Source organism: Cervus canadensis, chromosome 4 (genome assembly GCF_019320065.1).
Source record: "Cervus canadensis isolate Bull #8, Minnesota chromosome 4, ASM1932006v1, whole genome shotgun sequence".
Taxonomy (NCBI): Eukaryota; Metazoa; Chordata; class Mammalia; order Artiodactyla; family Cervidae; genus Cervus; species Cervus canadensis.
The window spans coordinates 88,485,870-88,508,952 of record NC_057389.1 but is presented as its reverse complement, the minus strand read 5'-3'; the positions used below and the strand labels follow the sequence as shown (position 1 = coordinate 88,508,952).

The window sequence follows — 23,083 nt, the reverse complement described above, 5'->3', positions numbered from 1 at the left end:
CTATGGCGGCGGTGCTTCCCTCCTCCGGTGGGTTGAGAGCTGGAATCCTACCTCTGCCGCCACCTGATTGGCCCAGCGCCAGGGACTCCACCTCCCACTACCAAAATTTCTCCATTTATAGAAGGATGACAAAAATAGTACCAGTTCCGAACTGAGCAAGATATAATGACACCTGGCACAAAATAAAACTTTCACTAACGGAGGAATTGGTTTTACGATAAATGAAGCCAAGTTCTGGACTAGCTCTAAGTGTTGTGATATAGTGCCCCGGGTGGCACTTGATATGTGCGTGTGTGCTAGGTCGCTTCAGTCGTGTTCGATTCTGTGGGACCCTAAGGACTGTAGCCCGCCAGGCTCCTCTGTCCATGGAATTCTCCAGGCAAGAATACTGGAATGGGTTGCCATTTCCTCCTCCGGGGGATCTTCCCAGGGATCGAACCCTCGGCTCATGTCCGCCTGCACTGGCAGGTGGCTCTTTACCACTAGCGCCACCTGGTGTAACTTTAGGGGCAGAGACAGGAGGCATAGGGGGAACAAAACCTTCCCCCCACCCCCCTTGTTTTTATCTTTCAATCCTGTTTATCTCCAACAGTCAGTATCAGTTTGGGGCTGATCTGTTTGGGGGTTACCCCTTCGAACATCCGCTGATCTTGGTGCCTTGGAGAACCAACGGTAGCTTGCATTTTATAACCTTGTTTTCATGCTACAGTTTTAATCTTTATAGTTACTTTTCCTTTATGCAAGCAGTGCTGGTTTACCATTCTAAGGAAAGTCTCCATTTTAAATTTATTAACGTAAATATCAGTGGTGTGCAGATGCACACATTGCCTTAAAGAGGGATAGTCTATTGTAGGAATCTCAGCTTCTGCCACCAACTTCCCCGCTCTGTTTCCTCATCCATAAAATGATAATAATGATAACACTGACTTCTGGTTGCAAAAATGCCATGAGGTCACGAATGTCAAGTGCATAGTGCTTGATACAGGTGATCATTATTGGGGCATAAATCACGTGCTGCAAATAACGCCTTTGGCCCACAAGCGGTTCCCTTCCCTTCCATCCCTGATTTCCTGGATGAGGTCCACCTGTCTCAAAACCTCCGTTTCTCCATCTGTGAAATGAAGTTGAGCATTCTGACATAAATGTATCATAGACATCCCTCTTCACCTCCTGCCACAAGCAAACTGGAAGGAACCTGAACAGCGGGTGTGCAAGGGAAGAAGGGTTTTTATTATCAAATGGGAGGTTGGACCTAGCCTAGAACATGTTCTTTTCCTCCTCCCTCTCCTCAGACCCCAAGAGCAACTCGAGAGCTTTGAGGTCTCCCTTGCTTGGGGGGAAAGGGTTGGAGGATGCTCCGAGGCTGACTGAGTGGAAGGAACAAAGCGGGAGGCAGTGGGTTCAGGTCACAGATAGAGAGGGCTCCAAGGGTGGCTCAGTGGTGGTATGACCTGTTGGATGTGGCCGGGGCTCTAGGGCAAGTCACATCGCCTCTCTGAGCCTCAGTTTGTTCATCTGCAAAATGGAAGCAGCTCTCATATCATCAGTAACAGCTAAGACGACTGAGGTAATTTACTTCCGACTTCCTGACAAGATGCCTGGTACACTCCGAATTCTGCTTGTTTTCAAGTGCTGGTAGTTTTTCTCGGGTTTACTTTTGTGTCTTGATGACTTTCTCTTGGTCCTTGACCACCCGCTCGCAAGTGTCTTCAGTGTGTGTCCCGGCTCCAGGACGGTTGGCTGGAGGGTCATCTTCTGGGAAGACGAAGGGGCCTCAAGCCCAGCGGCTCAGGCAGCAGGGGGAGTCGTTATGTTGAGCTCCTGGCGGACGAACCAGGCCCTTGAGTGTGGCATCCAGCTGCGGAGCAGGCAGAGCAGGTGGAAGCGCCACGGGTAGAAGACGCCGGAGGCACGCGTGGCGCCTCCGCGGATCACGGCCAGGGCTGCCTTGGGCCCTTGAGCCGCCTTGACCCTCGTGATGCCCCTGGGGACGGGAGGGTATGCTGGGGACTGCAGCTGGGGCTGAGCAGCCTAGCCACAGCCCTTCCCAGGCCAGCCTGGCCCTGCCTCGCGTCCTGGGCCTCACCTGACTCCCTCGGCGGCTGAGGCACGGTCTCGGAGACCCAGAACGCACATGGTAATGGCCACATTCACTTCCTGCACGTCCAGCTCCCGCCGGAGAGAACTGAAGAAGCTGTCCAGTGCGAACTTGGCTGCCGAGTAGGGGCTGGAGAAGGAAGTGGGCACCCGGCCTGGGGGCGCAGGAGGGCAGTGGCTTAGCGGCTGAAGCCTTCGGGCCCCCTCCGGGTTCGCCTGCATCAGCCCTTGTGGCTTCCCCACGCCCTGCCCCACGGACACGCACCGAGCAATGAGGACACCACCACCAGGGAGCCCTTGCTGTCAGTCAGGCTTGGCAGCGCCGAAGACGTCAACTGCACGTAACTTAGGAAGTTCACCTGGAGGCGGCGACTATGAGTCACCGGGGGGAGGAGGAATCCAAGCCCAGAAGGGGAGGGGCGAAGGCCTTGGTAGGCAGGGGCGGGGCTTGAGGACTGGGACAGCGTTCCGAATGAGTGGGAGAGTGGGAGCATTGGCCCGGGGACTGAGCGCCAAGGGGGCGGAGCCTAGAACCAGGAAAGGCGGGGTCCGGAGCCCCGAGGGGCAGGGTCTGATGGGAACGGGGAGACGGCGGAGTCCGGTGGGAGTGCAGGGCCAGGGCCACGAGGGGGCGGAGTACCTGCATGAGCCAGCGTGTCGACTGGGAGCTGCGGACCCGCGTGCCTGCTGGGGCAGCGCCGAGGTGGTTCAGCACCAGGTAGTCCAGCCCTCCTGGCCCGGAGAGGCCCGTTAGCCTGGAGCTAGTCCTTGAGACTCCGTATCCCCCGGCCCTATGAGACACCGCCCCGAGCCCTGACCCCTGAACTAGCGAAGCTCCGGCCAGCGCACAGACTCAGTGAGTTCTGACCCAGGCACTGCCACAACTAAGATCAAAGAGAACCCGTTCTACTCCCTAACCAGGCTTCAACCTCATCCAATGGGCCGGGTCCAGAGTTCCACCCACTGGGTGGGTTCCACCCACTGGATGCCATGAGGCTCCACCCCCTAGTCACGCCCCCGGAGCCATAAATCTCCGCCCTCAGACGGCTGTTACTATCACACTCCCGCCCCAATTTGGGTCTTGCCCCTAAAGCCTAGACCAAGGTCCCAGACTCCAGGCCCCGCCCCTCACCCAGCTTGTCCAGCGCAAACTGCACCACGCGCTCTGGCACCTCAGGGGAGGCCATGTCCGCAGCGATGTAGAAGACCTTGGGAGCGCCCAGCTTCCGGCAGTTCCCTACCACCTGGGGGGGCCAGAGCTGCCCGTGGGCCCCTCCACCCCAACTGATCCCCCTCCACCTGTCGGCTCCATGAGGGCCCCAGCCTGAAGCCTCTCCTCCCCTTCAATGAGCCTCGGATTTCATTTAACATCATCCCCAAAGTTTTACCACTGGGATGGCAATCTGGCAGCTCACGGGGGTGGGGGACATTTTTGCTTGTTCAACCATCAAAATTTAAAATTCAGGAGATTTCAAATAAATCTTGAGATTGCTGGCCTCTTGAAGTTTTTGGAAGGTTTGTCCCCAGGAGATGTATTTATGTGAGGAGAAATGTTTACCCACCTCACTTTTGCCCTTGAGAACCCGAGCTATCAGCACAGCCTTTGTTCACTATCATTACTCTCCTTCAGTGAGAAAAATTCGCTTTACAACTATCTTACTGCTTCAGTCCCACACCAGAACCCAGGAGAAGGTACTTTTCTTGTCTCTGACTCGCAAATAAGGAAACTACGGCTCAGAGAGATTAGGTGACTTGCCCAACATCACATAGGAAGCCCGAATGCTTGCAGGGGTTCAAACTCAATCCCTGTTCCCCACTCCCCACCCCAACTTGAGATGGAGTGTCTCACCTGCTGCAGGAAAGCTTCGGTGTGGGCAGTGAGCACTAGGTGGGAGCCCAGGCGCGCGTAGTGATACGCCAGCTCTTCCCCTACGCCGGCACTGACTCCGGTCAGTAGCACACGGGCTCCCTGGAGGCTGGCTGGCAGTGAGCAGGGGTGGTCAGCTCGGGGGATGGACAGGATAGCCAGACCATCCCTCCCTCCTCCACACCCGGGAACTTACCTGGGTCAAAGTTGTCATCCCAGTAATAGGCAAAGAACAGGGCTCCCAGCCCCGTGAGAAGCAGGACCTTCATGGCCCTCCCTGGGTCTGCAGTGGGAGAGAGGGCAGCCCACACAGGCCTGGCCCAGAGTTAAACCCCAGTCACACCCATTTTCCCAACAGTGTCTTTGTTTGAACAGCAAGTGATGATGTCCCCAGCCCTGGCCCTGGCCCCTTTTTAATGTCTCCATAGCTACCACCTGGTCCAGATCATCATCCAGCTCACCTGAGCCACTGCAGCAATCTTACCTGCTGAAAACCCTGCCTGTTTCACTTAGGACAAAAGGCAGGTGACCAAGAAGACCCTGCCTCAATCAGCCCCTCTCGTTCACTCTGCTTGGCCACACTAGCCTCGTCACTGATCATAGGAACCAGCCAGTCACCATCCTGCCTCAGGGCCTCTGCACCAGCTGTTCCGTCTTCGAGGATGCTCTTCCCAAGTACAACCCAATTGCTCTCTCTTTCAAGTCTTGCGGCAACCACCACCTCCTCAGAGGGCGCTTGCCTGGCCTCCTTCTCTACAGCACCTCTCTTCCTGATCCTCCTCTGTTCCTTACCTGTGGAACATTCATCTCCTTCTCAGCACTTGTCATCCCCTGAAATGATCTTGATGATTTATTACCTGTCCAGGCTCCTTCTCTCCCCTTAGACTCACTTCCATGAGGGCGGAAAGGAAAAAGAAACCTGCTTCTGTTTTGCTCACTTTTTTTTTTTTTTTAATGTTTTGGCCATGCTTCATGCAGCATGTGGGATCTTAGCTCCCCGACCAGGGATAGAATCCAAGCCCCCTGCAGTGGAAGCGCAGAGTCTTAAACCCTATACCACTAGGGAAGTCCCTGTTTTGCTCACTTTTGGATCTTCAATGCCCCAAACCACTTGTAGCAGGTGCTCAATAGACTGATCCAGAGCGATATGAGGAATGTGGGAGGTGAGAAATGGGGGAGCCCAGAAAGACAACTCTATCTGGAGACACCCAGAAGGAACTGGACACTCAGGACTAACTTGGAGATGGAGGTGTCCATGTCATCAGGGTCAAGATGTGACTTCAGCTGTGGGAGTTGATTTACTTGTATCTCAGGGAGAAGGCATAAGAGAGAAAAGCCAGCTAATTAAAGTTCACGTGGTCATGGGTTTCCCCATGAAAAGGGCACAGGCCCATTCCATCTTGGGGTTTCTATCCTCTGAACTGCAGGGGCAAAGATTAGAGGCCATAGGGATCTCTGTCCAAAAAAAAATTGGCATGTCTCCTGCTGCTCCAAACCCTTCCAGGGTTCACCACTTCCCCGAATGGAGACCCAACAGGTCTGGCCCCTGCCTCCCTGTCCATCCTTATCTCCCCCACTTCCCATCCATAAATCTACCAATTCTCAGAGAAATTAACTCCTCGCCTTAACCCAGTTACGCCAGCATCCCCTCAGCAAAGAACGCTCTCCCACCTCTCCCCATTTCCAGAGAAAGCCTTGAAGCCCCTCAGTCCAACCTTCTCCTCAACCCGGTCCTGATCACAGCAGCCCCGCAGCGGTTACCTGGCAAGCTAGGTGGGCGGGGGGCCGAATGGATGAAATAGCTAGGTTGTGAAGGGGGCTGAAAAGGGGGAACCCAGATCCTCGCAGAACCACTGGCCTCCTGACATCGCTGGGCCTGAGTTTTTCCTCTAGACAAAGTGGGCGTGCGACCCACTTGCACGTTTCCAACCGCGCATTCACTCACTCAGGTTTGTTTCTCCCAACGTCCAGAGGGGCCGGGATCCGGGCTTAGGAGCCACGCACGCGCCCCTCCACCCTCACTTCACGGCCGTGTCCCCCGGGCTCGAACCGCGCCCCCCGCGTAGGGTCTGAGTCACGTGATTCCGAACCCCCCTCCTCGCGGGGAGGGGCTAGACTGTGGGGGGGACTCAGTTCCAGGCGTTGCCAGGCAACAGCCTCCTGCCTAGCTCTTCCCCTGACCTCACCCCTTAGGAAAGCCCCAACCCTGACTCGATCACGTGACCAGCGCCCCGCCTATCAGACAATTCCGCCCTCGTGTTGCCGTGACAACCGGCAGGCAGACTCTTTCTAAGCCTGGGCCCATAGTATGTCGCGCGGGCGTGGGTGGATCTCCTGGGCGCTGGCATTTTGTGGATCTCCCTCAGGCCTCACTCAAGACACCTGAGTTCTATTTCCTTCACGTCACCAGGGCCGTGCCGCGCCCGACTGGATTTCCCAGGAGGCTTGGCAGCTAGACGAACCGTCCGGCGCCTCACGGGAAGTGATGACTATTTTTCCCAGACAGCTTTGCGGTGGCCGGTCCTTGAGGACTAATCTTCGAGGAGACATCTTTTGCAGTCGGACCGCAGCCCATCTTTGGTTTCTCGGAGCCGAGACTCCGACTCCCGGAAGCCTTTGCGGCTGACAAGAGACTACGCGTCCCAGAGGCCCCTGCGGCGCCGCAACCGGAAGCGGCGGGCGAGCCGAGTGTCCTTGCGCGCGGAGCCGAGCGATCATGGTACCCCGAGTTTGGTCTCTAATGAGGTTCGTGGGGTTACCGGGCGGGCCTCAAGCCACCGAAGATGTTCCCTTCTGCGGGCACCCGGCATCTGGTTTGCTCCCGATCGCCTCTTTGCTGCCCGTAGTGTCAGATCTCCCGTGTCTGTTCAGACAGGGTGGAGCTTCTCCACTTCCCGCTTCCTAGCGAGTCCTTGCTTTCGCACTCTGTATACTAGACCCCTCCGTGTCTCAGTTGCCGGCTCTGTAATATGGGAGTGCCGCACGCATTTGTTGCGAGGTAAAGGGACACTTAGAAACCTCCCGCGGGTTCCTCTCGGAGCATTCCATGGGAACTGGAAGGTAGAAGATGGTCAGACGTCTAAAGCCTTAACTTTTCCCTGGCCTCTGCGGGATCTCGAGTGACACCGTCCCTCTGCATGCTTCAGTGTACCAGTTAAATGGCGCTGGATATTCCTGCACGCTCTAAATTAAGTGCTGTGTGTCAGGCCCGCCTCTGGGCTCCCAAGATGCCCCGCGCTTCCCCCTTTAGCTGCCTGGCTTCAGGTGTGTCCCTCTTTAGACTGTGGGCATCCTTCCCCTAGGATTCTAACCCCCACCCCCACCCCTGCAGACCTGGACCTGGGAGGTGGCCAGCAGTGTCTGTTGAGCTACTGTGGTTCCTTTCTCTGCCGGCAGGTTCCTCATCAAGGGCAGTGTGGCTGGGGGTGCTATCTACCTGGTGTACGACCAGGAGCTGCTGGGGCCCAGTGACAAGAGTCAGGCGGTCCTTCAGAAAGCCGAGGAGGTCGTCCCCACTGCCGTGTACCAGTTCAGCCAGTACGTGTGCGAGCAGACAGGCCTGAAGTTACCACAGGTACCCTGAGCTGGTATTGAGGCTGTGCCTGGGAGGGAGCAGGGGTGACAGCTCTGTGATGGCCTTTGATCCCGGGTCCTTCAGCCCTGCTTGGCATCCTTGGCACTGGATGCTGCTCTCCTGGCCAGTGAGGGAGGCTGGGCCTGCCAGGTCTTCTTTCACCAGCCCCTTCTCCCCTTCTCTCCCCAGCTCCCAGCCCCTCCAAAGTTTAACTTTCACATCCGCGACTCTTGGAATTCAGGTAGGCGCTGGTCCATCTGCATGCAGGGGAGGAGCCCCAGATACCCCCCATATCCTTTCCTGGCCATTCCTTTCCATTACTAGCTTTCCTGTTCTTTGTACAACCCCCCTCCCCTAGAGCTAAAAGAGACAAGGGGGTGGAGATTCCAGGGAGTGGGGAGCAATGTGTGACCTCCATCTGTTTCCCTGCATGGAACTGATAGCTGGTAGTGGTACCTCTAAAAGTCTCTGCTCAAAGTGCCTGGCCCTTCCTCCCCACAGGCATCATCACCATGATGTCAGCTCTGTCCGTGGCCCCCTCTAAGGCCTGGGAGTACTCCAAGGAGGGCTGGGACTACCTGAAGGAGCGAACCAAGTAGCCTGTCAGAGGAAGCTGTCTGCCTCAGGCAGGAACAGGGGCAGGGGTGCCACAAACACCAGACTGGGACCCAACTGGGCAGCTCCTGGCCTTGCTGGCCCAATAAAGGACTTGGAAGTGTTCCTCAATCCATGTGCTGGACCCCCGGGAAATGGGCTTCTGGCTCCTGGGGGCCTGACCTTGATCGAAGGCCAAGGTCCACTCCTTTGTATCTGGACCCTGCCCACCGGTGGGCCCTCAACCTGGTAATGGGGACTGGGAACAGACCATAGCCCTTGGGCTCAGGGTTCAGAACATGCTGAGGGCCCATCTGGGTCTGGGGTCTCCTTGGTTTTTGGAGGGCTGAGCACAGGGTGGCACAGTCTGGGGGCAAGGGCTGATCTACACGGCCTGTAGATCTCGAGCCAGCGAGGAAGCCCCCGCAGCTGCTGATTCTCCTTCCTGCTCAGCTCACTAATCTTCATGCCTGGTCAAGTCCCTGCCTCACCTGGTTTCCACTCTCATTCCACCCTCTCCAACCTGAGGATTGCTGGGGAGCACAGACCTGGTGGTCATGGTCTCCCTGGCCCACAAGGGCCCTGACTTCCAGACATCCTGCTCCCCTGGGAAGCCTTCTCTGACACCCCATGCCTACTCTGGGTCAGCTGCCTGGTGACCCACGTCTCTCGATCCAGCGGGGAGGGTGGACCCTTGAGATGCTCCCTGTGAGGTCCCCAGCACCCAGCCGCAGAGGGCATCCCACCATGGTGACCGCAGGAGAAGACCTCTGCCGCTGACAGGGTAGGAGGTGGATGTGGATGGGAGCCAGAGCCTACCCTGGGAGCAGGGAGCAGGCCTGGGTAACGACTGGTGCCCTGAGCTGGCACAGGATTGTCTGTCCCCAAGAGTTCTTGGGTTCATGTCACTCTAGGGGATGGAGCTCACTCAGGACTGTGAGCCAGGAGGGGAGAGCAGTGTTACAGATGAGGGAGGCAGAGATCAGAGGCCAGGGTGTCTCCTAGACTTACCTGAGCATAGAAGACTGCACACATCTGTCCAATGCATTCAGCCAGGAAGGGGTGGGGAGGGCTGTGTGCTTGGGAAAGGGGATCCCTGCATGACCTGTGCCACCCTGGTCATGATCTGACAGCCTGGAGACTGGTGCTGCTCTTGACCTCTCTGTGCCCTCGTCACGACCCAGATTCCTCTCCTTCGACTTGTATTTGTTGCCAGTGACCAGCTCCCTGCTGGCCCCACCTCTGGGACCACCCTCTCCATCTGTTCCCCATAGACCACGTCTGATGACATCATGGACCTTGCTCACACACCTTTGGCTTGCCCACCCCTGAAAGACTCCTCAGAGGGGCCCCACCTCCCCTCTGTCCTTCTGGGACACACCAGAAGCCCTCAGTTCCCAGAACACAGCTGCCTTTCCCCTGTTGTGCGGCCCCTCAACTAGGCCATCTTTCCTCCTGGCTGACTCCTGTTCATCTGCCCCTGGCTTAGACGCCTCTCCAGGAAGCCTCCCCTGCCCGCTTTCTCCAGTGCTCCTCAGTGCCCCATCGCAGCACCCACCACCTCAGAGCACATTTCCTCAGCTCGGCATCACTGACATCCAGGAAGGATGAATTTGAGTTGGGGGTCACCCCAGGCACGGTGTCCAGCAGTGTCCCTGCCTCCAACCCCCAAAACACCACTGGCACCTTACCCCCCACTCATGACAACCACCAATGTCTTCTGGTGTTGCCAGCTGTCTTCAGGAGACACAACTGCCCTATGTGGGTGGAAGTCCAACGTGGGTCTTAGCAGGCTGGAATCCAGGTATATAATGCTTCCTTTGGCAGACTGTGGGGCGTGGGGATCTGTTTTCTGTCTTTTCCAACTTCTAGAGGCCACTGCCCCTTACTCCACCCTCACAGCCAGCAGGGTTGTCTTTCTCTGTCATGTCTCCATCTTGCCCGTCTGCCTCCGTTTCCCTTTTAAGGACACTTCCAATAACAGGACCCTCCTGGGGGACTCCAGGCGCTCTCGTGTGTGAAGGTTCTTAACTGAGTCCTGTCTGCCAGGTCCTTCTTGCCCAGGCAGTATGGAGGAATGATGACAGGGATGTGCCTGGCCTGGTGGAGGTGTATCCAGCCGACAGGTGAAAAGGCCTGTCCTATGTCTGTCTTCCCTTGACTGTGGGCACTGGGGAACGGGCCCAGGCAGCCTTGGTTGTTGGTACATCTCAGCCTCCAGAGAAGGCCAGGCCAGACCCTACCTGAGTGTGAGAGATGGAGCCAAGAAGCAGGCCTCTGATCACTACTCCCCTAATAGTGGAGTGGGGTGCCCCCAGGCCCATCCACACAGACCCAGGGCCACTGGAGACAAGGCACATAGCTGACCTAGGGAGGTGGCACTGCCCCATTACACACTGCCTTCTGCAGTAAACCTGGCCACCCCTGGAGTCCAGGCAGCCCTTGATCCCTGAACACACCTGTACCTTGCGTGGAGTGAGACCCCCTCCCCACTCCTCCATCCTGGTAACTCCCCTTCCACTTGGGCCCTGCCCACCCCACCCAGGCCTACTTTATCATCTGGTGTCCAAGAGCCCTTCTGCTCCTGTCACAGCACATGTGGTCGTCTGCCGTTCACAGTAGGACACAATCCCACTCATGAGGTCCCTAGAGGAGTCAGATTTCAGAGACAAAAAGTAGATGGTGGGAGCCAGGGTGCTGGGGGGAGTCAGTGCTTGATGGGGAAAGAGTTGTAGTTTGATAAGAGGAAGTTCTAGAGATGGATGGTGGGAATAGATGTATTATGCAGAGAATATACACAATGCCACTGAATTACACCCTTAAATAATTAAAATAGTAAATTTCATGTTATGTGTATTTTTACCACACAAAACCCACAGAACATCCCATGCAGCAAGCATCTCATATATGGAGGCAGAATGTGGGCGATGGGAACAAACACTAGGCCCCCAAGGCGAGACGGATGGCTGAGATGCACAACCCAGACAGTCCTCTCCTCTGAACTCCAGGCCTGGGCTCATGTTGGGCGTGCTGCTGGCAAGGTGCTTCTGGAAAAACCAACAGTCCCTGAAAGCTGCCCCCCATTCCATCCTCCTTCCCTGAAGGAAGAGCTGTGGCTTAACATCGATGAGTGTAATTTCATTTTACTTGAGGTAAAAAGACACAACACTTTAAATAAAGGGTACTGGAACAGAAACACATTTATTACAAAAAACCAAAAAAAAAAAAAAAAACCAAAAACAATTTCACATTGTATTGAGCTACAATATGGCAGCAGATAAAAAAAAAATTATTGTACACAGTTTAAGGGAACTCTTAACAGAACATATTCTTGTTGCCACGTGACGTGTAACACAGGAGCCCAAGCACTTAATAGCGGCGAGTGAAGTGGGCGTCGGTGGGTCTGCTCCCAAAGCCACCTCGCGGGATCACATGGCCCCGAGAGGCCCCCCCAGGGGCAAAGCTGCCGCGCCTGGAACAAAGGCAGATTGTGTTTGTTTCCCCTCAGTGGGCTCTGCCCTGTGCCCAGTCTCTCTGGGGCTTTCTTCCCTCCCGGGGCGGCACCACCAAGGGTCAGAGGTGCACCCTATGAGCAGCACTGACACCCGCCAGAGCCTACAGGCAAAAACGAGACCAATGATGACAGTCCTTACCCGGACATGCCTCCCCGGTTCATCATGTGACCAGACATACTCCTCTCACCGCCTGCAAAACAAGAAACACTCTTCACACAGTGCCCTGGGGCACAAGACAAGGAGTTCAGAGGACACAGGGCTCAGACTCAGGGCTCCAGTCCCTGTTTTAAGACTCAGGTCCCTGGTGGATATATGAGCACATAGGTAACACACACCCACAGTCCTCGCCAAGTCAAGGCAGAGAGAGAGGAGCTATGGCACCCACAGCACCCCTCCCACCCACCCAGTGCACAAAGAGCAAGGCCGAGTGGTGGGCAAAGCAGAATGCCTCTCCCACCCTCAGGAACAGGGGCACCTCTAGCTGCCCGGTGCTTCTCCACAAAGACACTGCAGGTCCGCTGAGGACCAGTCCTCACCTTGCCACCTCCTGTGGTCCCTGTCCATCATGCCTCCGTCAGCAGCGCCCTGCCAGGCACGGTCCTCCTCTATTCTGCGGCCGTGGTCCCCCCACTCTCGTCTGCCCCTTGGAGAAAGACATCTCTGATTTGGATTGCCCCCATCTTGGCCTTCCAGGACAGCAACGACACTGGGTTTGGGAAGGTGGGTTGGCATTTTGTGATCTCAGCCCTCTGAGCAATGGAGGGCTGCGGGGAATGGAACTGGCACTTGGTCCAAGGCTATTCAGAGAGACTGGAAACAGCCTGGGCTGCAGAGCCCGCACTCAGCTTATTCCCAAGACCAGGAGTTCTCAGCTGGATACACCAATTAGGCCAGCTGAATGTGAGGCCCTGGTGGGCTCCATGGGACATGGGTCACAAACCTGGGTGGAGGAGGGAGCCCCCGGCCCTCGCTCATCCTCTTGTCAGAACCGTAGCCGCCCCAGCCATCACGGGAGTCGCGGCCATGGCGCTCTGGTCCTCCGTGGCGTTCAGGGTAATGCTGGATGTGAAAGGGCCAAGATAAAAGATCTTAGTATAACACTGAATCCCACAGCCTCTGGGCAACAAGTTAATAATGACAAGGATGACAACTCAGACAGAAGCCCCTGTAGGTCTGAGACAGTGCCAACAGGCACTCATACACAGTCTGGGGTCTGGAGGCCTTCAGCTGGCACGACACACCTGTACCTGGAAATCTGCTCACAGCCTGGGCAGCAGAAGCGCTCGTGGAGCCCAAGACTGAACTAGGTGCTCCCTAACCAGAAGGCAGAGGTTTGGGCACCCATGGACCAAAGGGTGGTGGCGTCAAGTGGTTGACCCACAGCAGGAAAAGATGACGATGTGCCAGGTGCCTGCATGCAGAATATAATCATGGAGTCACCAGGGATAAACAGCCTTTTGATTTCAAGAGGGCACTGTGTAATCAGATGACAGAAGCCATCCATGTTCAAGAGCAGCATGGCAGGGCTGGATAGACACACGCAAGTCATCTTATTTAACACCTCCTGCTCCCTTACACAGCTGGAGAAACAGGCTCAGGAGGAGTGGGAGCACCAGGATGTGACCCTGCTCTGGATCCCAGAGTGGGACATGTAACCACCATGTTGCTGCTCAACGTCTCCACCACAGGAAACCCAGGACACCAGGGGCACATTCAGCTGTGTGTGAGACGCACCTCTGGGATGAGAGAAACAGGAATCGCATGAGGGTCATGAACTGCTCCTGAGGCGGCAGGAAAGGCCTCAGGAGCTTGGGCACTCCCAGCCATGTTCTCAAGCTTGGAGGGAGGTGGACAGTATATCAAGGTGCTGTGGTCAGGGAGAACACCAACCCCCAGGATGGCGACTCTGTCTTCCGAGTAACGCCTTGACTGCAACCTTCCCTCATCTTTCCCATTCTCCAAGGAACCCACTAAAAAGTCAAGGCTCTTTGGAGAAAGTTTCTCAAGCTAAATATAAGAGAGAGAAAAAAAAAGGATAAAACTGAACTTGTTTTCTAATGTGTTAATGCTGCTGAAGAAAAAATGCTTGGGGAACCACTGACACTCCAGGTGCACCTGAAGCCCATGACATGAGGCATCACATCTGGCCAGCATCGTGGGTCACACGGAACGTTCCAACAGACCCTACCAGGCTCACGCAAAGCTCTCCAGCCATTTAGTACCCAAGTAGTCACAAAGATGTGTACAACGTCAGGGTCAAGGCTATACAAGGCTTCAGAATACCTGCTTGAATTCTAGGCCAGCACAAAGTACAAGCTATTCATTCACGCTGTTGTTCCACAAAGGTTGCAGGTGCCACACTCCCTTACTCCTTATTACTCTAACTTGGGTGGAGGAGGAAGCAGGCATGCAAAAGAAAAGAGAATCAACTGTACAGGGAAAACTGGCTAAAATCACAGCTTCTGACTTACCTGTCCTTCTCTTTCTCCCATGATTGACCTTGAACCTTCTCTCCTGAAAAAGGCAATTCAAATGAAATCATGAGGAGAAACATAGGTTGGACAGATCCCCAAATGGAAAAAATTTCCCAAGTTGAACTTAGATAATTCACACACACACTGCTGGTTCAACTGGGCTTGAGATCTAGAACTGCCGCTTGAGATCTTCATTATGAATGAACAGTGACCGAAAAACAAACAAACAAACAAAAAACACCAAACCAAAAACAGGACAGGGAATGTCCCTGTGGCCCGGTGGTTAAGACTTAGCCTTTCAATGAAGAGGATGGGGGTTCCATCCTTGGTTGAGGAGCTAAGATCCCACATGCCATGGAGAAATAAAACCAAAACATTAAAAAACAAACAAACAAACAAAAAAACCCAAAACATAAAACAGATACAACATTATAACAAATTCAATAGACTTTAAAAATGGTGCGCGCGCACACCCCCCCCCCCCCGCCCCAGAATGAACCAGGGCAAAAAAAAACAAAAAACAAAAAACCACATGAATTAAGTGGCCAGGGTGAGTGGCTGACCTGTCAACGGAGTGGTCAGGGTAGCGGCCCCGGTCCCTGTGGTCAAAGTCGTGGAAGCGGTCCTGACGGTTGAAGTCAGAATGGTAGCGCTCATCCAGGGCTGCCCGCTTAGCTTCCGGCCAGTATGCATCATCTCGCCTGGGGTGGAGGGGTGGGAAGCAAGAAAGTAGGGCATACATTTACCCTACTTAATGGATGACCTCTGGAAGCTGGTAAATAAACTCTCAACAGTCCAACTGCCCCATCACCTCACAGAACGAGAACTAACTTTATGCAGAGTCCATTCTCTGCCACTAGAGCTAAGACCGCCTGGAGGGGTGATATGGGATGTGACTGAACAGCTCCATTCTCTCATCCAACATACCTGAGTCCCCCAAAGACAAAGCTCAGGTCTCCTTACCTGAGGGGTAAGGAGGGGATCCCCAAGGAGGGGGATCAGTGAAGTGGGTGTCAGATCCCTTCTGGGAACTGCTCATGGCCACAAGGGTAGGCAAGCCTATTAGGACAGTTAGTGCACTAACTGTCCTGCCCCATGTAGACTTGACCCAGGAGACACCCAGTGCAGAGGACTATTAGTAGCACTTGCAATGTACCTGTTCAAAACCATTTATATCACTGCAATGATTTCAAAGCCTGGAAAGTGTGTGTGTGTTTATCTGTGCTGGTACTCAAACCTCATGATCTAATAAGCACCACTTTCACCCACTGTTTCTCCAAAAATCTCAAACTACCTCAGGTTTCCATATAAAGTACAGAAATATCAAGTTGAGCTGTAGCAAACACTCATGCTTTTTTCCCCCTTGTGCTTCTTTTTAGACAAAAATCACTCATTAACAGGGTTCTGTGGAACATGGCACAGTTCTAAATGCCACGGGCCACCTTAGGGGTGGCAGCGTGCTGTGGCATGGCTTACCGCCCATAGTCATAGGGTCTGCGGACGGCGGGCCGCCGCTCCTGCTCATAACGCAGCTCCTGCTGGCGCCGCAGCTCCTCGCGCTCATGGTGGATGCGCTCCTGCTCACGACGGCGCTCATGTTCCACCCGCCGACGCTCCCGCTCCAGCCGCTCCCGCTCCATGCGCTCCCTCTCTAGGCGGTGTCTGTGGAAGGCCAGCCTCTCGCGGGCAATGAGCAGCTTCTTGCGTTCCTGCCGCTCCAACTCTGCCTGCATGGACTGCTCTCGCTCACTATGCTCGCGCAACCTGCAAGCAAACAGTAGAGGCTCCAAGGACCCCTGAGCTGCAGCAGTGCTCCCAGGTGGCAATGTGGGGGGGGGGGGGGCGCCCTCGAACTGCAGATACATCAGGCTAATTTTTGTTTTGTTATTTCAAATCAACTTTATTCCTGTCACACATCTTTGGTCTTTCAGTGCTGAGAAGGGAAATTTTAATTTAGTTGACTCCTTTATAAATTTTTAGTCCTTTCAAAAGCTCAAACTTAAATAGATTTACTTTTGCATCAAACTAATGAATTTAACTTTTATGTTTCTGTGCAGCCAGCAGTTTATGTTGACATGGGCATCAGTGATATGAGCCAGAGACCCAAAGGATGGTCCGAAGCCAGAGGCCAGTGACTTGAAGCCGCTGAGGAGAGCCTGTCCTGCTCTCAATACTGGGAAATGTCATGACAAATATTTCTATCATGTTAAAGTAAACATCCATTAGGGTCGATTTCACTGATCTATTTGCCAGTTACTTCACCAAAACTACATCTGGCTGATATGCGTGTTGCCCAAGTCAGTCAACATCCATGGATCCCAACTCACCTGCGAGACTCCGAGTCTCTTGACTTCCTCGACTCTTTGACTTCATCAAAGGACACAACAGACCGCTTCTCTCTGCTGGCCGATTTGCGATCCTGGCTCTTAGACACCTGGTTCACCAAGAAGCATTGACAAGTTAAACCAGGAACAATCAACTGTGTCCAGGCCCAAGCAGCCCAGATCAGAAATGAAGCAGAACAGCGAATGAAACAATCAGGTAACATTGCATTCTCTCTAGAGAAACCTCACTTTGGCTCACCAAAATTGAGTCATAGACTCACTACCAAGCTAAACTGGGATCCATTGCCTACTTTCAGTAGTCAACATTGAAAAGAGAATTTTCTCAGAAAATTTTCATTTGACATTAAAAAAACCACACTTTTTTCAATTTTGTCAAGTGCATCCAAACACATTCTTTAATATTAATCACGCAATGGTGTCCAATCAAGCCCACTTCTGCCATGTCTGAGGATTCCTTATTTGTGCCAAGGGCATTAATTTTTGACATCTATTCATCTTAGCCCTTGAATCCACACTTCGATTTTTGCATTTGACATCATTTGTTAAAAAGAAGGAAGAAATGATCTGATACAGTAAAATATTTCCACAAACATAGTACAGATATGAAATGCCATTAAAAGAACTCTCAGCTTGTAATTGGTCCACAACATTCATGAGCTTAAATGACTGGTCATCTAGCCAGCACAAGTTAACATGGCAGGCCTGAGGCTAGCCGTGGTAACCTTCGCATTCAGAGTACCCTTACCCTAGTCAACAGTTAACTGGCAAAGGTGGCTCACTGTGCCCTGACCATGCAAACGATGGTTTATGCTGAACACCTGCTTTCCTTCTGGGAGTCAGGAGAGGGTACCTATGTGACCAGCCCCAAGTGAAAGGCCTGGGGACTGCAGCTGTAACGGGGCTCCCCGGGCAGAAGCATGACCCTTGTGCTGCTGCACTATCCCTGCCTGGGGAGCCATCTCGGGAAGGAGTCCACAGGGAGCCAGCAGAGTTCCCTCCAGACTCTGTCACCTCCCTGCATCCCTGGAGCCAACCTTAGGCGTAACTACAACTACTTGCTGAGCCCAGTGGGACCCCGAGTGGATCTGGAAATGTGGGTAGTCTTGGGGACCTGGGCCCACATCCATCCTAGTTGTAAGGCTGTCAAGAGTTGAATTATGAACATCCAGAGCTGCCCGTGATCCTAAAACAGCAGGCAGGGTGAAGTGGTAAGAACCTAAGGTGGGCACTCTGTGGATTCTGTGACTCTATGGAGCGTCTGCACGGAGACAATGCACGGAATGAGTAAGATGGAGATTGGGCACAGAGGCAGCCGGAAGGCCGGCTCCGCCAAGTGTGGGTTACGAATGCACAATGGAGAGCTGCTGAAACCCGGGGCCGGCAATGAACATGGACTGCTGTGCCCAGATGCAGGCAAATAAAGCCAATCACGTCCATAAATGAATTTTGAAATGGTGTCTTTTTTTAAAAAACGGGGGCAGTAATTCTTATCGAAACTATGAAGGAAAGCCTTTAAAGTTTCTCAATTTTAAAGTTCCAAAAAACCCTCCATTTTCAGCAGACTGACAAGCTTTCCTCAAATTAACCTCAAGAATCCCCTAAAATACACAGAGAACTGTCAAAGGAAATAAGCCAGGCAGGAAGAGAATACTCACTCGCTCTTTGGATCCCAACGTTTTGACACTGATAACAGGCACACCTTTAGATTTATCCATCACCACAGTCCGCTCAGTTCCTCGGCTTCCTATAGGAAGAGAGGAGTCAGGTGAGAAGGGACACCTCCTATTGAGAGAAAAGTACTCAACTTCAAGGAAAACAAATGTAGTTTGTGTTGCCCATTAACCACACCAGCCAGGAACAGAAGCCAGGGTGCAATCTCTCATACCCACTGGTCAGCTACCTGACTTTGTGGCTCGAGAGCGCTCTGAAGAGCCAGGTTTCTGATCATCCTGGTCTTCACTCTTCTCTCCACTCCCGTCTTCACCCTTTTTAGCATCATCTTTTCTGTCAGCCTTCTCTTCCCTCTTGAGGTTGGCAGATCTATAAATGGCATGCAGATACAGATATGTGTGAGATGAAACACTGAGGGACCAATCCAGCGAAGACTCCTGCAATGAATACCGAGTGAGGATGGGGCTGCCTCACAGGCATCCACAGGTTGCAGAACACGTAGCCTAGGAGAGGAACTTGACATCTCTAAGGACTGGCAGGAAAATCCTCCAACAAGTGCACAGAAGGCAAGGGGGCGAAAGCCTCACAGCCTTTCCCACCCGTGGAAAAGTGAGGATCGAGACATGAAGAGAAAGGTCATCTTGTCCATAATCCCCGCGAGAAGACTCATACCTGTCAGTATTGCTAGATTTTTCTTTTTTCCCCTCCCCTTCTCTTCTCTCAGAGCTTTTCTTCCCGGCAGGTTCATTTTTCGCCTAAAAAAAGAGAATCAGGTAGAAGTATTACCTTATTTCCTAACGTGGTCAGATCCCAGGAGGAAAATGGCCCCTTACTTTTTCCACTGAGATCATCTTTCCATGGAGCTCTGTTTTGTGCAGGTGGTTAATGCATTTTGTGGCCTCTTCTGCTGTGGACATGGTAACGAAGCCATAGCAGCGAGCTCCAGGACTCCGGGCATTGGTCACAACTTTGGCGCCCACCACCTTGAAGGAAAACACACACGTACATCTCATACATGAAGCCCCCACACAGACCCCTACACTGTGGTTCATGCCACTTCCAAGAGACACCAAGAACAGGTGGCCGACAAGTGGCAGGTAAAGGTTGTGGAGGGCAAAGCTATAGCCTGGCTGCTCCTATTCCATCCTGGCTGTTTTTCTAGGAGACGAGGATGACAGTGAGGTGGAGAGAGGAGAGTGAAGCTGAAGGCAGCGTCCTGCCAGAATTCCATTAATACTATGTAAGCCTGGAAGGGAAATGTTTCTAAATATGCAGTCAGCCAGGTGGACAGTGAAGTAAGAAGACACACCTACAGAAGGAGAGGGACATAGGACAGGTTTACAAAGAGCACTATGGAACGCAGAGCCCACCCTATTACTCACAAAATTCAAAGAGATGTTTCAGGTGCTACAGATACATCCTCACATGCTAGATGTAGTTAACTGATCCAACAGCAGCAGCAAACTGAGGGTGGGGACGCCCATTTATGAGAGAAGACCCATGGCTCAGAAGTCCCAGTATGTCAGTGGCCATGGCTGATATTCATCTTTATTGCGCCACATGAAATCTGAGCCCCAAAATAAGGATTCCCAGAAGTCTGGTTCTGATTCAATCCACGTTAAGCCTGCAGTGCACCCAAGACACTGCAGGCTCCAGACAGACACTTCTCTGCAGAGAGCAGACATCCGCCTTGAGGGCCACTGCAGAATCAAGAGAAGGGTCCCACTATGTAATGCAGATGTCCAGGGAGTTTTGAGTTACTGTGAGCAACATGTCAAGCTTTGTTTTCCTTGTTAGTTCCTTAACATCAACAGCCAAGATCAAAGATGGTTTTCTCTGTTATCATTTCTGAATCCTAACTGTGAATGAGGGCCTGTGCTAAATCTTACTTGGCAAAGCAGACTGAAGACAAGGAGGCATATGCATGGCAGCTTATCTGGAGGTGAGTCCAGGAAGCACTGGGAGGAAGGGGCAGGGGGAGAAAGGAAGAAGAGGCAGCACTCAATGTGTATGTGTGGGGGCCACACCTGTCCACCTTTTGTGGGCCGAGGAAGGAGAGAGGGAGACAGGCAAGTATGGCACAGGCAGCTAGAGTTACTCAGCCTAGGGGGAAAACACGGAGCAGAGGCGGGGCTCCCACAGCTCTGAGAGCCCCAGGTGTAGAGAGGAGACTCACATGGGACCGGCAACATGCCCCAGACACACCTCTGTGCTGCAGAGCTGAGGCCTACAGCTGCTCATAGGAGTCTAGATCAAAGATCTTTTGTTCATAACTTATCTACAGCTTCTCTAATCACTATGACTCACAACAATGGGCCACCCAGTCCTCCCCACCCAACAGCAATCCCTCAATAGGTTTAAGGCCAGAGAAATGGACTCATTAAGTTATCAAAAAATATGGTGGATTGGAGCCAGGGAAGCACAAGATTTACAAAGTGGACATGGGCTCTGGGAACTCCCGCTGATCTCACATCTCTTTCAGTGGCGTGGACCGGCCACAGGCCTGCAAACCTATGAGTTCAAAGAACCACATGGTATCAAAGTCCTCATTGCAGGGGACAAATCTACACGTAGAGGCCATACTGCATGAGCTCACAAGTAGCTTTGTCGGTTCTTACCTTCCCGTATTTACTGAAAAGATTCTTCAAATCTGTAGCTCTGGTGGTAGAAGAAAGTCCACTAACCCAGAAATTCCTTCCACAACTGCTGCGACCTATTTCAAAAGAAAGTTCCAGTCAAAAACAAGATACAGACAAAATCCTGTGTCTTAAGTATCTTAGAGTCATTCCAAACCAGACACTCTCCCTACTTGCTCTAGAGGCCAGCAGTACAGACACGGCTGGGGCTGGAGGCCAGCCTGCTGTCCTGACACAGGTTCTGGAGTTGCCCACGGGGTGGACAGAACCGATGGCAACGTCCCTTACTATGACTGGTCAGGGGCCATTGGGCCCGTGGCTGGGGTAGCCATCAGCTACCAGATGGCATCACCCATCCCAGTGAGGTGACTCTGGAATGCAAGACAGGAGCTGTCACGGTGGAACCTGAGATACAAACGGTCCCCAGTTTCTGGCCTTCTTTGAACACCAATTAAGGATGAGTCTGGCACAACCAGCAAAACTACTTCTCAATCGGAAAATTAATAAAGGGCTGTTGATAAATCTGCCATACCAGGGACCCACCAAGCCCCAGTATGTGAAACTCGAAGCATTTTCTCCATCTGCATGTGTCACTGTTTCCAAGAAGTTCACAAATCAGAGGGAAAGTCAGATGGAGGAGCTCACAGGACTCTGACAAAATCAAGTGTCCCAATCAACTCAAAGTGACAATTCCGCCCTGCAACCCAGAACCCACAGAGGGAGGAAGCAGGTGGCCAGAGTGGAGAAAGGCTTCGAGACAGGCTCACAGGCCTGTGAGGTATAAATGGGTGTGTGGCTGGGCTAGAGCCAACTAGAACCATCGCTCCCGGGGGGTGCCACCCTGCTGACTTACCCTTCTCCTCTTTGGAAAGCTTTTTTGTATCCGAGTCATCTTCGACAGAACTAGAGACAAAAGACAATGTCACTCCAGAAGGAAGAAGCAGAGAGGAAACTAACTCAAAATTATAAAATATGTGCTGAGGTTGCATACCTACCCGAAATTTAGTTCTGAAATAAATGATACCCCTACAAACGTGTATTGGAAATCTGACCTAACCATAAGATTTCAGACCCACAGGAGTTAATTAATTCTGCTGGGCTAAAGATAATTAGGAAGAATTAAAGAAAACAACCATGATAGGTTGAGAAAAGAAAAAAAGATTATGTAATCAGCTTAAAATAAACAAAGAGAAATCAAACATTCTTTAGAGATAAACTACAATTGCATCAGTCTGGCTGGCCAATTGCAGAAAAACAGCTCATGTGTGTCATTAAACGACCAATGAAAAGGAGATAGCGTCTGGTCTAAAACTGAGAAAAAACAAACCTCATTTTCTGATCAGCGCCCTCACTGGCTGAGGACTCTTTAGGAGCCGGAGGGACTTCATTACAAGCTTCAAAAGCAAACTTCTTCACGTCTTCTTTGCTATCCCCGGGGTCTGGGCTTGAGGCTTCCGGGGGCGCTTCCGCGGCCTCCTCGCTACAGGCTTCCGTGTGCTCTGAGGCTTTACTACTCTGCTCAATTGGCTTCTCTAGCCCTACAGGCTCACAGTCCGTCCTCTCGTCATCGCCTGTCTGCTCCACGGGCTCCCTTTTCACTACCGCTAACAGGGTGTCTGCCTTGCTCGACTGAGCGTGTGCTGTTGACTCGTTGGCCAAATCTAAATCACCCTCCTCCGGATGGGCGCTGTCAAAAAGGTCCTCTTCCTCCGCAAGTTTTCTGTCTGGCCCCACGCTACTTGTTTCCTGTGCAAATGGCTGCTCCAGCTCGGAACCTTCTTCTTTTACTGGCTCAGATTTACAAGTTTCCCCCAAAATGTCGAGTATTTTCTCATTTTCTACGGATTTAACAGGAATAGAATGGCACAAGGTTTAATTACCAGGGAAATAAAGCAATCACAAATGCGGAACTGGCACGGCGGCCACACTAACACGAAGAGAACTGCTAGCTACACAGAGATTGGAAAACCCGCGGGTACACAAACTTAACACTGGTTACACTACCTGCACTCCGACCGACTGCTAGAGTAAGCCTCTATGCTACATGGAAGAGAAAAGCATCCCAGAGATTTATTTAACCCCCAACACCTTCTGGCTGATTCTTGACAGTCTTCATTCTGTCGGCGTGTATATATGACTCTTCCAAATTTAGCTTCCAAAGTCCAAGTTGCTTAACTCAGTGTATCACCATTCACTGAACAGAGCTCAATTTCCAAATTTCTTTGAATTTCTTTTAACAGAACAGTCCGACATGAAAACCAGAATCTCTTCCATCGGTGCTCTGAGATATTTGTAGTCCAGAAAGTGAAT

At 52.6% G+C, this 23,083-nt stretch overlaps 3 protein-coding genes across 18 annotated transcripts in view; 1 reads left to right on the top strand and 2 right to left on the bottom strand.

The window, feature by feature from the left end:
- Positions 1-1,209: 1,209 nt before the first annotated feature.
- HSD11B1L (hydroxysteroid 11-beta dehydrogenase 1 like) lies at positions 1,210-6,177 on the bottom strand. Of its 11 annotated transcripts, none has more exons than XM_043466303.1 (8): positions 5,910-6,177; positions 4,161-4,279; positions 3,947-4,077; positions 3,230-3,341; positions 2,738-2,829; positions 2,363-2,456; positions 2,087-2,252; positions 1,210-1,984 (listed from the first exon to the last, which is right to left on the bottom strand). In XM_043466303.1, exons 2-8 carry the CDS (start codon positions 4,231-4,233, stop codon positions 1,789-1,791), a joined length of 864 nt encoding a protein of 287 aa, XP_043322238.1. In that variant the 5' UTR covers positions 4,234-4,279; positions 5,910-6,177; the 3' UTR covers positions 1,210-1,788. The 11 variants fall into 11 exon arrangements, with proteins under 11 accessions (XP_043322238.1, XP_043322239.1, XP_043322240.1 ...); XM_043466304.1 differs by having other exon boundaries at positions 5,726-6,145; XM_043466305.1 differs by having other exon boundaries at positions 4,161-4,247; positions 5,910-6,145.
- Positions 6,178-6,574: 397 nt separating this feature from the next.
- MICOS13 (mitochondrial contact site and cristae organizing system subunit 13) lies at positions 6,575-8,264 on the top strand. Its single transcript, XM_043466318.1, has 4 exons — positions 6,575-6,709; positions 7,361-7,538; positions 7,728-7,779; positions 8,040-8,264. Exons 1-4 carry the CDS (start codon positions 6,681-6,683, stop codon positions 8,135-8,137), a joined length of 357 nt encoding a protein of 118 aa, XP_043322253.1. The 5' UTR covers positions 6,575-6,680; the 3' UTR covers positions 8,138-8,264.
- A 3,050-nt stretch (positions 8,265-11,314) lies between these two features.
- SAFB (scaffold attachment factor B) overlaps positions 11,315-23,083 on the bottom strand; it is a 60,339-nt gene continuing 48,570 nt past the window's right edge. For 2 of the 6 annotated variants that reach the window (XM_043466292.1, XM_043466295.1), the window contains 15 exons: positions 22,101-22,611; positions 21,627-21,676; positions 20,756-20,850; positions 18,971-19,120; positions 18,810-18,892; positions 18,367-18,506; positions 18,122-18,210; positions 16,449-16,555; positions 15,598-15,885; positions 14,685-14,822; positions 14,119-14,161; positions 12,588-12,706; positions 12,184-12,353; positions 11,786-11,837; positions 11,315-11,604 (listed from right to left, as the gene is read on the bottom strand). In XM_043466292.1, coding sequence (XP_043322227.1) covers positions 11,502-11,604; positions 11,786-11,837; positions 12,184-12,353; positions 12,588-12,706; positions 14,119-14,161; positions 14,685-14,822; positions 15,598-15,885; positions 16,449-16,555; positions 18,122-18,210; positions 18,367-18,506; positions 18,810-18,892; positions 18,971-19,120; positions 20,756-20,850; positions 21,627-21,676; positions 22,101-22,611 — 2,138 coding nt within the window. In that variant the 3' untranslated portion in view covers positions 11,315-11,501. The remainder of the gene's footprint in view (positions 11,605-11,785; positions 11,838-12,183; positions 12,354-12,587; positions 12,707-14,118; positions 14,162-14,684; positions 14,823-15,597; positions 15,886-16,448; positions 16,556-18,121; positions 18,211-18,366; positions 18,507-18,809; positions 18,893-18,970; positions 19,121-20,755; positions 20,851-21,626; positions 21,677-22,100; positions 22,612-23,083) is intronic. The other 4 variants (XM_043466296.1, XM_043466298.1, XM_043466294.1 and 1 more) reach the window with 2 other exon arrangements.

Excerpts from the sequence above, each read along its gene's own strand:
- HSD11B1L (XM_043466303.1), bottom strand. The coding sequence starts at position 4,233 with ATGAAGGTCCTGCTTCTCACGGGGCTGGGAGCCCTGTTCTTTGCCTAT. Across the intron at positions 2,830-3,229 it reads GTTTGCGCTGGACAAGCTGG|GAGGGCTGGACTACCTGGTG; the intron begins GTGAGGGGCGGG and ends TCTCCGGGCCAG. Across the intron at positions 2,457-2,737 it reads CGACACGCTGGCTCATGCAG|GTGAACTTCCTAAGTTACGT; the intron begins GTACTCCGCCCC and ends CGCCGCCTCCAG.
- MICOS13 (XM_043466318.1), top strand. The coding sequence starts at position 6,681 with ATGGTACCCCGAGTTTGGTCTCTAATGAG. Across the intron at positions 6,710-7,360 it reads CGAGTTTGGTCTCTAATGAG|GTTCCTCATCAAGGGCAGTG; the intron begins GTTCGTGGGGTT and ends CTCTGCCGGCAG. Across the intron at positions 7,539-7,727 it reads CAGGCCTGAAGTTACCACAG|CTCCCAGCCCCTCCAAAGTT; the intron begins GTACCCTGAGCT and ends TTCTCTCCCCAG.